At 35.8% G+C, this 14478-nt stretch overlaps 1 protein-coding gene across 3 annotated transcripts in view; it reads left to right on the plus strand.

Moving 5' to 3' along the window:
- TPR (translocated promoter region, nuclear basket protein) overlaps window positions 1-14478 on the plus strand; it is a 65769-nt gene that overhangs the window by 39342 nt on the left and 11949 nt on the right. For all 3 annotated transcript variants that reach the window (XM_043568035.1, XM_043568036.1, XM_043568037.1), the window contains 11 exons: window positions 567-710; window positions 1046-1244; window positions 2146-2351; window positions 2558-2619; window positions 5274-5482; window positions 6270-6542; window positions 7646-7794; window positions 8428-8511; window positions 11713-11913; window positions 13004-13135; window positions 13331-13421. In XM_043568035.1, the coding sequence (XP_043423970.1) occupies window positions 567-710; window positions 1046-1244; window positions 2146-2351; window positions 2558-2619; window positions 5274-5482; window positions 6270-6542; window positions 7646-7794; window positions 8428-8511; window positions 11713-11913; window positions 13004-13135; window positions 13331-13421 (1750 nt within the window). The remainder of the gene's footprint in view (window positions 1-566; window positions 711-1045; window positions 1245-2145; window positions 2352-2557; window positions 2620-5273; window positions 5483-6269; window positions 6543-7645; window positions 7795-8427; window positions 8512-11712; window positions 11914-13003; window positions 13136-13330; window positions 13422-14478) is intronic.

Below are 14478 nucleotides of genomic sequence, written 5' to 3' on the forward strand. Positions count from 1 at the left end.
TCAGGTCATGATTCTAGGGTCATGGGATTGAGCCCCATGTCACGCTCCATGCTTAAGATACTCATTCATTCATTCATTCATTCATTCTTTCTCTCTCTCTCTCTCTCTCTCTCTCTCTCTCTCTGTCTCAACCCCCTCCCTGTCCCTCTATCCCTCTCCCTGACCTAGACTTGCACATGTGTACTCTTTCTCTCTCTCAAATAAAAAAATAAATAAAATGTAAAAATATCCAAAATTATTACCCCTTAGTATTGACTGCATTAGCACTTGAGTGCTTTTTCACTTAATGCGTTATTGTGAAAATATATTTGTATGTCAGAGATCCATCGATAGTGCAGCATCATTTTGATTAGATGGCTATTATCCAGTTGTATAGAAGACTCTAACTTGCTTAACTAATACATGTTACTTTCAGACATTAGAGTTATTCCATAGAAAATTCACTTATGAATACCTTTTAAGATAAATTTCTTTGCATAGTTGTGATTATTACCTTAGATGAACTTTTGGAAGTGGAATTATTGAGTATAAATGTGGAAGTATATTATTACTGTTTGTCATCTTAGGCCATGGAGACTTCGGCTCAATCTTCTGGAGACCACCAGGAACAGCATGTCTCAGTCCAGGAAATGCAGGAGCTCAAAGAAACCCTCAATCAAGCTGAAACAAAGTCAAAATCACTGGAGAGTCAAGTAGAGAATCTGCAGAAGGTATGACTGAGAGTAGTGAAGAGTGTATGTGTCCGTAATTGTTTCCTTGTTAAATACTTGAAATATGTGTTAAACACTGACAGTTTCTCTTGTCATATGGAAGCATTTTTATTATCTTTTTTATGGATATTTATCTTTTATACATGAATGATGTGTGTGTAAATAGTATCTAATCGTCTTCAGGTATCCACTTGAATGGTTTGACCACATTTTACATTTATATTTCCATTTAATCTAAATAAGCAAATTAATAAGTTTTACATGTTAAGTCTGCAGGGTGTACAGTTTATATTGGTATAATTGAATTACATGAATACTTTGCTTTCCTTTAAAAGACATTATCTGAAAAAGAGACAGAAGCAAGAAATCTGCAGGAACAGACTGTGCAGCTTCAGTCTGAGCTTTCACGACTCCGCCAGGATCTTCAAGATAGAACCACACAAGAGGAGCAACTCCGACAGCAGATAACTGAAAAGGAAGAAAAAACAAGAAAGGCCATTGTAGCAGCAAAATCAAAAATTGCGCATTTAGCTGGTAAATTTCTGTATATGCCAGAGTTTGAACTTAAATATTAGGTTGATTTCTCTTAGACACAGAATTAGAACAGTCTTAATTTTCAAATGATGAGGATGTCCCTGATCTATTTATGAAGTTTTTCCTAATTTTTGGCTGGTAATAGGGAGTACTGTGGTCCTTCTCCTTTATTGTGTGTCTGTTTCTGCCATCTGTTGGGAGATCCTTTGGGTCTGCTGTGTGCTTTGCCAAGAGGCCTTCTGTAAATTCCTACATAGCATTGGCTCTTACTAGCCCAATGATTTTCTGTGCCTTACTTTTCTGGGGGTTCCTCCAGCCCTTTGTGGAGAATATCATGTCTGATTTGTGAAGGACCCAGTGCTGGAATGCTTGGGAACTAATTGCACTTTGCTTGCTGTTCTGCTTAGTGGGTAAATAAAATGCCCAATCATCTGGGTTTTATTGTAAGCAATTTTTTTAATGATCTGTAATACAGTGTCCCAGCAACTTATTTCATTAAAAAAAAGTAAAGTTACCTGATTATTTTTAAGTATGTTATAGGTTGTATGAAATGAAAATTTTGGAATTTATAACCTTGTATTTTAGTAATGTATTGAAATATTAAAAGCTGTATTTATAAAAGGACTTACACTGACTACAGTTTATTCTGTATCCTTTATCTTTATGAGAGCTTAGATATAGTTACACATTGTTATGGTACAGTATTTTTTATATTGGAGTAGTAAATATAGATCGATGTAGATATTTATTTATTCAGATGTATTGTGTATTAGAATTAATTGTAGATGTTAAAGCTAAGGAATAGAATCTGATACAACCTTTGTGTACCTATGAAATGCATAAAAGTTCTTTACTTCCATTGTTTGATTATAATAATAGAATCACGTGATTTCTTCTTTAGGTGTAAAAGATCAGCTAACTAAAGAAAATGAGGAGCTTAAACAAAGGAATGGAGCCTTAGATCAGCAGAAAGATGAATTGGATGTTCGAATGACTGCTCTTAAGTCCCAGTATGAAGGTCGAATTAGTCGCTTGGAAAGAGAACTCCGGGAGCATCAAGAGAGACACCTTGAGCAGAGAGATGAGCCTCAAGAACCTACTACTAAGGTAGTTAGCTAATTCTGTGTAAATGACAAATCATTTTGTCCTTGTACATTGTGCTTGAAGGTGTCTGATGATTTAGAGGCCTTTATCAGTAAATTTTGGCTAAACAAAGTATACAGAGAGAATTAGTAAAAGTATAATATTTTGATGGCATTGTTTAGTGAACTCTTGTAGCGTAGACAAAATAATCCATAATTTTCTTTTTATAGGTCCCAGAACAGCAGAGGCAGATCACATTGAAAACAACTCCAGCTTCTGGTGAAAGAGGAATGTGAGTTTTAGTTCTGTCACAGTTTATCTGTTTTTATTTCTTTTAAAGTTCAGGCAAGAGTGAGTGATCTTGGAGGAGAAAACAAATCTGTATTATAAAATTATGTACTAAAAAGCTGTTTATCTGTACAAAACTGCATCGTGTAGTTGCAACTCTTTTTTCCAGGACTCTTGTTTTCAGCATCCTTTCAGTCCTCTCAGGTAGACCTTTGTGACAAAAGAAACAAGATTATCTTTTATCTTTTAGACTTCTGCAAGGCTACTGATATTCTCTGTGATGTTCTGTGATAACAAATTTCAGAGGCTAGGCTAACACCTGAGTTCAGTGACAAACAGAACATTATCAGGATGCAAGATCGTAGAGCATTTACTGTAGTTTTTAATGCTTAAATTCAAAACTTTTTCACTAAGACTTTTGAAACATTTAGTGAACAAAAAATACAGAATTGCACTCTGTAACTTTTTTTTTTTTTTCAAGGTTGCCAAAAGTACCCAAAGCAGTGTTAGGAAAAACTGAATACAGGGTCTGAGTTCATACACAATTGTACCTACTAAACACTCACTTGAGGAAACACATAGTGCTCTTTATTATTATTATTTTTTTTTTTTTTAATAACAGCTTTATTGAGATAAAATTAAACCCCACAATTCACCTACTTCAGTGTACAACTTGGTGTTTTTTGTTTGTTTTTATTCTTTTTAATTCCAGTGTAATTAATATACAGTATTGTATTAGTTTCAGGGATACAATATAGTGATTCAACAATTCTCTACCTTAGTTATTCATCACTACATAAGTGTACTCTTCATCCCCTTCATCTGTTTCACCCTCCCACCCTGCCACCTCCCCTCTGGTTCTCTATATTTAAGAGTCTGTTTTTTGTTTGTCTCTATTTTCCTTTGTTCATTTATTTTATTTCTTAAATTCCACATATGAGTGAAATTATATGGTATTTATCTCTCTCTAGCTGACTTATTTCACTCTAAATCCATCCATGTTGTTACAAATGGCAAGATTTCAGTCTTCTTTATGGCTGAGTAATATTCCACTGTGTATATATACCATATTTCCTTTATTCATTCATCTGTTGATGGATACTTGGGGTGCTTTCATAGTTTGGCTAATGTAAATAATGCAGTAAACACAAGGGTGCATATATCTTTTCCAATTAGTGTTTTCATATTCAGTGGGTGTAAATACCCACTAGTGGAATTACTGGATCATATGGTAATTCTATTTTTAATTTTTTGAGGGCCCTCCATATTGTTTTCCAGAGTGGCTACACCAATTTACATTCTTTTTTTTTTTTTTTTTTTAACATTTTTTTATTTTTGAGAGACAGACAGAGCATAGTCAGGGGAGGGGCAGAGAGAAAGGGAGACACAGAATCCAAAGCAGGCTCCAGGCTCCAGGCTCCAAACTGTCAGCACAGAGCCCGACACAGAACTCAAACTCACAAACTGCGAGTTCATGACCTGAGCCATTGTCGGACACTTAACTGACTGACCCACCCAGGCGCCCCAGTTCACAGTCCTATTGGCAGTGCATGAGTGCTCTCTTTTCTCCACATCCTTGCCAACTCTTGTTATTTTTTGTCTTTTTAATACTAGCACTCAGATTTGTATGAGGTGATATCTCATTTTGATTTTAATTTCTATTTCCCTGATGATTAGTCGTGTTAAGCACTTTTTCATGTGTCTGTTGCCATTTGTATGTTTTCTTTGGAGAAATGTCTGTTCTTGTCTTCTGCCCATTTTTTAATTGAATTATTTGTTTATGTGATTTGGAGATTAACTCATTATCAGATGTATCATTTACTAATATCGTCTCCATTCAGTACAGTGTCTTGGTTTTGTCGATTGTTTCCTTTGCTGTGTAGAGGGTTATTTTTTTCATTTCTATGTAGTCCTGATAGTTTAACTTTTTTGCTTTTGCTTTTCTTGCTTCAGGAGACATACCTAGAAAAATGCTGCTATGTCCAATGTCAGAGAAATTACTACCTGTGCTCTCTTCCAGGATTTTTATGGTTTCAAGTCTCATATTTAGGTCTTTATTCCATTTTGAGTTTATTTTTGTGTGTGGTATAAGAAATTCATTATTTTGCATATAGCTGTCCAGTTTTCTCAACCATTTGTTAAAGAGACTGTCTTTTTCTCTGTGTGTATTCATGCTTCCTTTGTTATGAATTAATTGATCATATAATCGTGAGTTTATTTCTGGGCTCTCTATTCTGTTCCATTGATCTTGTGTCTGTTCATGTTCTAGTACCATACTGTTTTGAGTACTGCAGTATATCCTTTTTTTTTTTTTAAGAGTTATATGAGAGAGAGCATGTGCATGTGAGCAGGGAGGGGCAAAGAGAGGGAGAGAGAATCCCAAGCAGGCTGCATCCTGTCAGCCCCATAGAACCTGACTCAGGCCTTGATCCCACATCCCTGGGATCATGACCTGAACCAAAGTCAAGAGTCGGATGCCTAACCAGCTAAGCCACCCCATTGTATCTTGAAATCTGGGATTGCGGTACCTCCAGTTTTGTTCTTTATCCAGATTACTTTATGTGGCACTTTTTGTTTTGATAGAATATATGTACTTTATAAGAAGTATTTATAGTAACTTTATATGAATCATTATTCTTGCATTTTCCCCTCTGTAAGTGCCAGCACATCAGACCCACCAACAGCCAATATCAAGCCAACTCCTGTTGTGTCTACTCCAAGTAAAGTGACAGCTGCAGCTATGGCTGGGAATAAGTCAACACCCAGGGCTAGTATCCGCCCAATGGTCACACCTGCAACTGTTACAAATCCTACTACAACCCCAACAGCTACAGTGATGCCCACTACACAAGTGGAATCACAGGAAGGTAAGTAAAATAATAAATCTGATCAGACTGACTACTCATTTAGATTTATTATGAGAAGATAGCAGTAAGTTCAAGGATAAATAAGGCTTCCACTAAAGCTAAAGACAAACATATAGTAAAAGTGGGCAGTTAATATTTTCAAGTGTGTGCCTCCCAGGATACTTGTTAATGCAGTGAATTTCCTTCCTCCTTCCTTCCCTTTCTTTTTGCTTTGTTTTTTTTTGGTTGTTGTTATTGTTTTTAAGCTGAAGGAGGAGGAAAATAACACACCTATAAGTACATAGCATGTTTTTCTAAGGCCAACATACTTACTTCTAATGGCTTAGGAAGACGATATGAAAGCCACCTTGGAAAGCATACTAAACCACTGGTTCAATGCAGACACCACTCTTTCACTGAAACTGTCTGACCATTTCAGTATTTTCTTCACTGTGTTCCCATGGCTAGTTTCTTACTCATTACTAATAATAAAACTGTGTAATTTGTTTTTGAGCTTCTTAATTTATCTTATTTGGTTATGATTTAAATAAAATCATAGATGCAAAGAGTTTCAGAGACTTATTTAATTCAACCACCAAACTGCACACTACCATGTCAGTCACATAGGCAACACAAAAATGCAGAATACATTAATTACCTTTACTCACACTGTTTTTGCCTAGTGAGTGGTGAGAGATACATACACAAATAACTGTAAAATGTTACCTGTAACATAGTAGGGAGGGAAAAATCCAAGTTTGCTAAGAATAGGAAACTTCATATATTAAATATTATAATTATTTTTCAGCGATGCAGTCAGAAGGGCCTGTGGAACATGTTCCAGTGTTTGGAAGTGCAAGTGGTTCTGTTCGTTCTACTAGTCCTAATGTCCAGCCTTCGATCCCTCAACCCATTTTAACCGTTCAGCAACAAACGCAGGCTACAGCTTTTGTGCAACCCACCCAGCAGAGTCATCCTCAGATAGAGCCTGCAAATCAAGAGCTGTCCCCCAACATAGTAGAAGTTGTACAGAGTTCGCCAGTTGAGCGGCCTTCTACTTCCACAGCAGTATTTGGCACTGGTAAGCTTAATTTCATTTATTTTGTTTTAATTTTTTTTTTTTTGATAAGGTTAATTTTTTTTTTTTTAATTTTTTTTTTTTCCAATGTTTATTTATTTTTGGGACAGAGAGAGACAGAGCATGAACGGGGGAGGGGCAGAGAGAGAGGGAGACAACAGAATCAGAAACAGGCTCCAGGCTCTGAGCCATCAGCCCAGAGCCTGACGCGGGGCTCGAACTCAGGGACCGCAAGATCGTGACCTGGCTGAAGTCGGACGCTTAACCGACTGCGCCACCCAGGCGCCCCGATAAGGTTAATTTTAAAAGCAAGTTAAAGTAGACCTGTGCATTGTATTTTCTTGGACATGATACACATCTTGAGTATTCTTTGTACATACTTGTTTTCTAAATGGGGTTAGGAAGGATGAATGGATTCCTAACACTTCATTTCATGTTTACTACTAGATCACTCATTTTTGTCATTAAGATCTTTCTTCTCTTCCAGTTATTTTGACTGGTTTTAAAGGTGATACAACCCCATAACATTATATGTAACTTAATACAGGTCCTGAGAGGAAAAAAAAACATGTAGGAGACCATATAAGGATTTTCAAATCTAAACAAACAGTGTAAATTTTTTTATCCAAGGAGTCTTGGATTTTATAGCGATGGAAGGCCCTACGTAAACTTTGTGAATAGCAGTTATACATCAGTACACCGTGAATCAAATGCATTGCTGTAAAAGTTGATGGGGTTTATTAACCACATTTAAGATTGATAGTATAAGACCATTGATTGAGAGCAGGTGTGTGGAGGAGAGTAAGAGGAGAGGGAGAGAGAATCTTAAACAGAGTTTGGAGTGCAACTCTGGGCTCATCTCACAACCATGAGATCATGACCTGAGCTGAAATCAAGAGTCAGACACTTAGCCAACTGAGCCACACAGGCACCCCAGTTACTCTTTGCTTACACGTATATTAGCAGGAATAAATTACGTTGAACTGTTCAGTTAAGTGTTTACTATATCTTTCTTCAGTTAAACGACCAAAATGTTTCAAAAACTAACTTTGTTTCATTCAGTTTGTTATCCTCTAATTCAAGATTTTAATTATGTAATTTCAAAGTTTCGGCTACCCCAAGTTCTTCTTTGCCTAAACGGACACGTGAAGAGGAAGAGGATAGCACCATAGAAGCATCAGACCAAGTCTCTGATGATACCGTGGAAATGCCTCTTCCAAAGAAGTTGAAAAGTGTTACCCCTGTAGGAACTGAGGTAAGTCTTTCAGTCACATTATTAGGTGCATGGACCTGTTGGAGCCAAAATCCATTACTTGGAAAACTCTCGTTGAACTTACTGCAAAGCTTCAACTGACAGCTCAGGTATTGTTGCTTTGCCAACATTTGTTTATAATTCTTGGCATATGTTTTGACTGAATTATTTCCCATTTCAATTAAAAAAAGACAGTTATAAAAACTTAAGTTGTATTCCATTTCAATGGAATGAATGGTTATTTTTTCTAATCAAAGAATAAGGAGTTTATTGTCTCATGGACATTTTAAACTGTTACCTGCCATCTTTTTCTCAGATTAACCAAAACTGTGTTCCTTTATTTTCTTTTGTTGAAGCTAAAGTTGTAATGAATTAAGTTTTACCATGAAACGTTAAAACTACTAAATTAATTTCATTAGCATGTATTTAATTAGTGTTTATAAGCTTGTTTATACTGAAGAGAACTGTGGTTGGTTATATCATATAAATGTAAGAGCATTTCTGTTGTATGTATGTAATGTAAGAGCAGTTTCATAAAATTATAGATTTAAGTTTTTATTTTGGGAAAACTAGCTGAGCAGGTGACTCTTCATCTAGTAAATTGATCTGGTTAACACACTTTGTATTATTATTCAGGAAGAAGTGATGGCAGAAGAAAGTACTGATGGAGAGGTAGAGACTCAAGTATACAACCAAGATTCTCAAGATTCCATTGGAGAAGTAAGTAAAACATTTAAAGTAGTAAATTGTTGCATTTCATGAATGAAATCAGCTTTGACAAATTGTAACATTACTTGGACTTTTTTTTTAACTTGATGCTTTTATATTTAATGAAATAACATTAGAATTACCATTGCAATTTCTGTTTTGTTTTACTCCTGGTTAGTATACTGCCTTATAAACTTTGTTAAAGAGATGTTTTTATTATACTTAACACAGAATTTTTGCAGGCTAAGAGTTGTCATGAGTAAAGATTATACACTCTTAACTATTTGGAAAGATGAGTGCTGGTTGAGTCTTGGGTTAATCCATAGTGCCCATTTGGTGGTCCTTTATTGCTCTCCCCTCTATTGCTTCTCTTATGGGATTAAAACAACCGATGAAAGGAAATGCATTTGAATTTTTCTTCATTTTTTGAGCTGTAAATGAGGCTTCTCCAGAGGCAGCCTCACTAGTTCTTAGACTCTGAAGCTATAAACCATTATGTTCCATTCCTGACTACCACTAAAAAGTTGTGTGACTGTGGCAAGTCATTGATTGTAAGCCTTAAGGCCTTAAGCCTTCTCATCTGTTGGAATAATATAACGTGATTTTTAGTATCATAAGTACTAAAAATACGTGGCAGATACTGTTTTAGGTACTATTACTTTTCTTTCATCCCTCTGCCACAATAATTGAGAATTCGTAATATAGTAATATTAATAGTTTAACAACTGATAATTAATACAGTTCCTTACTGTGCATCCCAAGTGTTCTAAGAAATCAGCAGTTATTAGCCAATTTAATCCTCAACAGCCCTATTATATGATGCTCAGGTAAGTAACATACTCAACTTCTGATAGCACTGGAGCTGGGACTTAAACTTAGGCTGTCTAGTTTCTAGTTATACTCCTCAGCTTGAAATAGTATGTTCTGTCTGGATAAATTTTTAGGATCATTTATTCTAATATTATCTATATAAAATTAAGGGATTGTTTCAAGCAGATCATAAGCAACCATAGATTGCAAGTGAATTTTGATTTCTTAGATGTATTAATTTTTAAGTTAATTTTCCCTATTTTCCTTAATTAAAGCAGAAAATTAAACCTTAAAAATGAGTGCACAGTACTCTAAATGACCTCCATTTCACGTGTCTTTCAGAGTGTCATATCTGAAAAGCATAATAATAGTTTTGAAATAATACTTGAATTTCTAATTTCTTGCGAGACTTGGTCAAATTATACTAAAGTCTTCTGTACAAAGTTTTTTCTTGAGATTGGCAAAATTGCCTGTGACTCAGAAGTACCATTTGGCATTCCATTCCACTTTTAGCATTATCTACTGATGTGTAACAGTTCATTTTTCTGGTTTTCTGACATTGAAGCAGATGTTCTTTGTAAGCATTGCTTTTCTTGAAATAAGCCTGTCACTTTGAAGCACATTTTTAATTATACCATAAATTACTCATTTTTTCCCATTACAGCAAATATAATCTTTGTGAAGGAATTCACAAGACATTGCTTTGGGCCTGTATAAAAAATAGATTTTGGGGCGCCTGGGCGCAGTCGGTTAGGCGTTCGACTTCAGCCAGGTCACGATCTCGCGGTCCATGAGTTCGAGCCCCGCGTCAGGCTCTAGGCTGATGGCTCAGAGCCTGGAGCCTGTTTCCGATTCTGTTGTCTCCCTCTCTCTCTGCCCCTCCCCCGTTCATGCTCTGTCTCTCTCTGTCCCAAAAATAAATAAAAACGTTGAAAAAAAAATTTTTTTAAAAAAAATAGATTTTGCTGAGTGCTTAACCAAAAAGTAGTCATTTAATTTTTTATAGTAAATAACAAAAATAAAGCTTAAATTACAGTTGATTTCAGAGGCTAACAAAATAGAATTGTGAGGGTGAATTAAGCAAAGAATTATATTCACGTCTAATGTCTTTAACATGGTTTGAGAACAGTATACTGAGTTATTAGGGATAGAAGCACCTTTGTAAAAAGACCATAATAATAGGGGTACCTGGGTGCCTCATTCAGTTAAGCATCCGACTTTGGCTCCCATCATGATCTTGTGGATCATGAGTTCACGCCCTGTGTCAGGCTCTGTGCTGACAGCTCAGAGCCTGGAGCCTGCTTCGGATTCTGTGCCTCCCTCTCTCTCTGCCCCTCCCCCACTCATTCTCTCCCTCTGTCTCTCTCTCTCTCTCTCAAAAATAAGTAAACATTGTCTTAAAAAGGCAGCTGTTTTAAAAAAAGACAATAATAATAGCTTATTTTGTTTAGTGTGTTTTCCAGGCTATTTCTGGTTTGGGGAATAAATTTTTTTTTTATAATAATAAGTTGCAAGCCTGTGAATATTCTTTTTTTCTGACTTTGGTCTGCAACTACACTGTCAACTAACCACATTGGCTGTTGAACACTTGAAATAGAGCTAGTCTGAATTGAGATAGACTGTGAGTATAAAAATCTACATTGGATAATAAAGGACTTAATTATAAATTTTAAAAGGTGGAATATCTACTTAAAAATTCTTAGTTTGATTACATATTGAAATAATATTTTGTATAAAGAATATAAACTGATTTCACTTGTTTTCATTTTTTAAATGACTACTAGAAAATTGAAAATTACATGTGTGAATCACATCGTGGATCACATTGTGTTTCTGTTGGACAACACTGATCTACACTATCATGCCGGTTTTCATACACATATATCTGTATATATGCATTTTTTTGTATTGGAGTATTACTCAATGGATTTATAATGCTTCCTCTACAAGAAGACGGTAAAGAAACCCGATTTATTTTCTCTAGCGTGTGTTTCAAATTAATTCTTCTTTTAATAAAAATCACATTTTATTTTATTTTTATTTATTTATTTTTTTAATGTTTATTTATTTTTGAGACAGAGAGAGACAGAGCATGAACGGGGGAGGGTCAGAGAGAGAGGGAGACACAGAATCTGAAGCAGGCTCCAGGCTCTGAGCTGTCAGCCCAGAGCCCGACGCGGGGCTTGAACTCACGGACCGTGAGATCATGACTTGAGCCGAAGTCGGACACTTAACTGACTGAGCCACCCAGGCGCCCCTAAAAATCACGTTTTAAAAACAAAATGCTACTAGTCCACAAGTGTTTTTTTGTCTTAGATATACAGTATCTCACTGATAGTTTTAAGTATATTTTACTTTAAAAAAAATTGTTTTTCTTTGTATTTTTTTTTTCACTCTTATAAGGGAGTTACCCAGGGAGATTATACTCCGATGGAAGACAGTGAAGAAACCTCTCAGTCTCTACAAATAGACCTTGGACCCCTTCAGTCAGATCAGCAAACAACAACTTCATCCCAAGATGGTCAAGGCAAAGGAGATGATGTCATTGTAATTGACAGTGACGATGAGGAAGAGGATGATGATGAAAATGATGGAGAGCATGAGGTAAATCATCCATTATTTTTAAACTGCTGGGTGAAATGCTCCAATCCTTAAAACTGCTAATTCATCAACCAGTAACATCTGCTTCCCTGTCAGTTTAAATAGGTTATTTTGCTTTTTTTATCCCAATAGTTCTGAAATTAATATTTTATAATGGAATTGAGCATAGAACAAGTGATAAAAAGTCCATCTTTTTTTTTAATTGCTAAGCCCTTTTAGGATTTGCTAAATTTGTTAAATTAATTGAACTTAGTTTTAAATATTACGGACAACTAACTGGATTCAGTTGTAAGCTCTATCGTTTCTGGAGATAAAAAAAAGGGGTTTTTTTTTCTTGTTTAGTCACATAATTTTTTTCAAAAATAATGGAAGGTTTTTTTGTGTCTTTTGTGTGTGTGTTTTTGTTTTTTTGCTAATTGAAGCATAATTTAAGTGAAACTTTATTTTTTATTTTGGGAATTAATCCTTATTGATAACCATTCATTTGAGATTCTTTCATTAATCAAACAGTGGTTTTTAAAGGCTCATAGTTTAGTATAATTCCATCATGTTTTTTCTTCAGTGCCACTTTTTAAATTGAGAATCAACTGGACCACCTAACACTTTTTGGACACCTCGGAGCTTTGATCTTTGAACTGGTCTCATGTCAACAGTTAGAATACAGAACTGATTATTACAGTACTCATTCCAGTAAACCTCACAGTTTTGCTATTTGCTGCCACTGACATAATTCCATATAACTCTCAGGACAATTCCTGTATCCTGATCAACGGTGTGTCACTGAAATTTTTTTTTTTTTTAATGTGTATTTATTTTTGAGAGAGACAGAGACAGAATACAAGGGGGTTAGGGGAAGAGAGAGAGGGAGACACAGAATCGGAAGCAGGCACCAGGCTCTGAGCTGTCAGCATAGAGCCCGACGCGGGGCTCAAATTCATGAGCTGTGAGATCGTGACCTGAGCCGAAGTCGGTCGCTCAACCGACTCAGCCACCCAGGCGCCCCTATTGAAATTTTTAAACACGCTGTTAGGATGTGCAGAATATGTGTGCTACATCAAAGATCTTTGTTTTTCCTTGGGAATTTTTCTGCTAGGATTATGAAGAAGATGAGGAAGATGAGGATGATGATGAGGATGACACAGGGATGGGAGATGAGGGTGAAGATAGTAACGAAGGCACTGGTAGTGCAGATGGCAATGATGGATATGAAGCTGATGATGCTGAGGTAAGTGGCTAGAATTAAGAACTTGCTAGAAAAACTGTTTTCCAAGGGTATACAGAGGCCTGTGTTGTCAGAACACTAACACTTCTTAGACCTTTGGATTTGTTTGTTTGTTTGTTGTTATTGTGGTTTAGGTTGGTTATGATGTTTTTAAGGTAACTAATATATTTGCACTTATTCCTCATATTTTGTTTTTAGGGTGGTGATGGAACTGATCCAGGTACAGAAACAGAAGAAAGTATGGGTGGAGGTGAAAGTAATCAGAGAGCTGCTGATTCTCAGAACAGTGGTGAGACTTTTTTTAAGGAGACCTTTTTTAATTGAATATTTCTGGTAATATCTTCTAAGCTAGGATAGCATTTGATTATCATGTAAGGAATGAAACTTGGTTAGTAAATTAGCAAGCAAGAGATTAGCTTATTCTAGGTTTGTTATTCTCTCATGTAAAGTCTACTATATTTATCACTAAAGTCATTATACTGTCTTTGCTGCCACATCAGACTTTTGTAAGATTCAAACATTCCGAAGTCTGTAAAGTATTGTAAATGTAATGTGTTGCTGCTGTTTTTATTAAGTGGAAAAAGTTCAGTCAGGGGCCTCTAACAGTGGTAATAGCAGTTCACAGCCAGAAGAGGTCATCTAAATCAAGTTGTACATTTAGGATTTGTGGGTGTTGGAGCTTTGCAATGTTTACTGGTTTTCCATTGAATAAAAGATACTGTGGTCATCGTAACATGCTTTTTGTTAAATGTTTGAGAGGGTGAGTCCAGACCTCACTGAAATGTTGTAGGTATTAAAGGATTCTGGAAATCATAGAAAAATTTATTTTAGAACATTTTTAAATGTGTTTTAAAGAATTGGTGATCATCTGGTCTAATATCCTGGTTTTATAAATAATACTGAGCCAAAATCACAAAGGGTAATGTAATAAAGCCTTATATATGTGGACTATTGGGAAAACTGTGTCTGAATTTCTGTATAAACCTGCACATTTAAAAATGCAAGGTATGGGGCTTGTGGGTGGCTTGGTGGGTTAAATGTCCAACTCTTGACTTTGGCCCAGGTCATGATCTTGTAGTTTGTGAGTTCAAGCCCCACGTCGGCTCTGTGCCGATAGTGCGGAGCCTGCTTGGGATTCGCTCTTTCCCTCTCTTTCTGCCCTTCCCTACTTCTCTCTCCCTTACTTTCTCTCTCTCTTTCAAAATGAATAAATGAACTTAAAAAATAAATGCATGGTATGTGCTCATGTGAATTAAGATAAAGCAAGGGCATAGGCAACCTTTCAGCTTTTAAATTTTTTAGGAAAAAAAATAAACTAATGAATATTAAACCATATACTAAAACAT

The sequence above is a fragment of the Prionailurus bengalensis genome, chromosome E4, assembly GCF_016509475.1.
Source record: "Prionailurus bengalensis isolate Pbe53 chromosome E4, Fcat_Pben_1.1_paternal_pri, whole genome shotgun sequence".
In the NCBI taxonomy this organism is placed as follows: domain Eukaryota; kingdom Metazoa; phylum Chordata; class Mammalia; order Carnivora; family Felidae; genus Prionailurus; species Prionailurus bengalensis.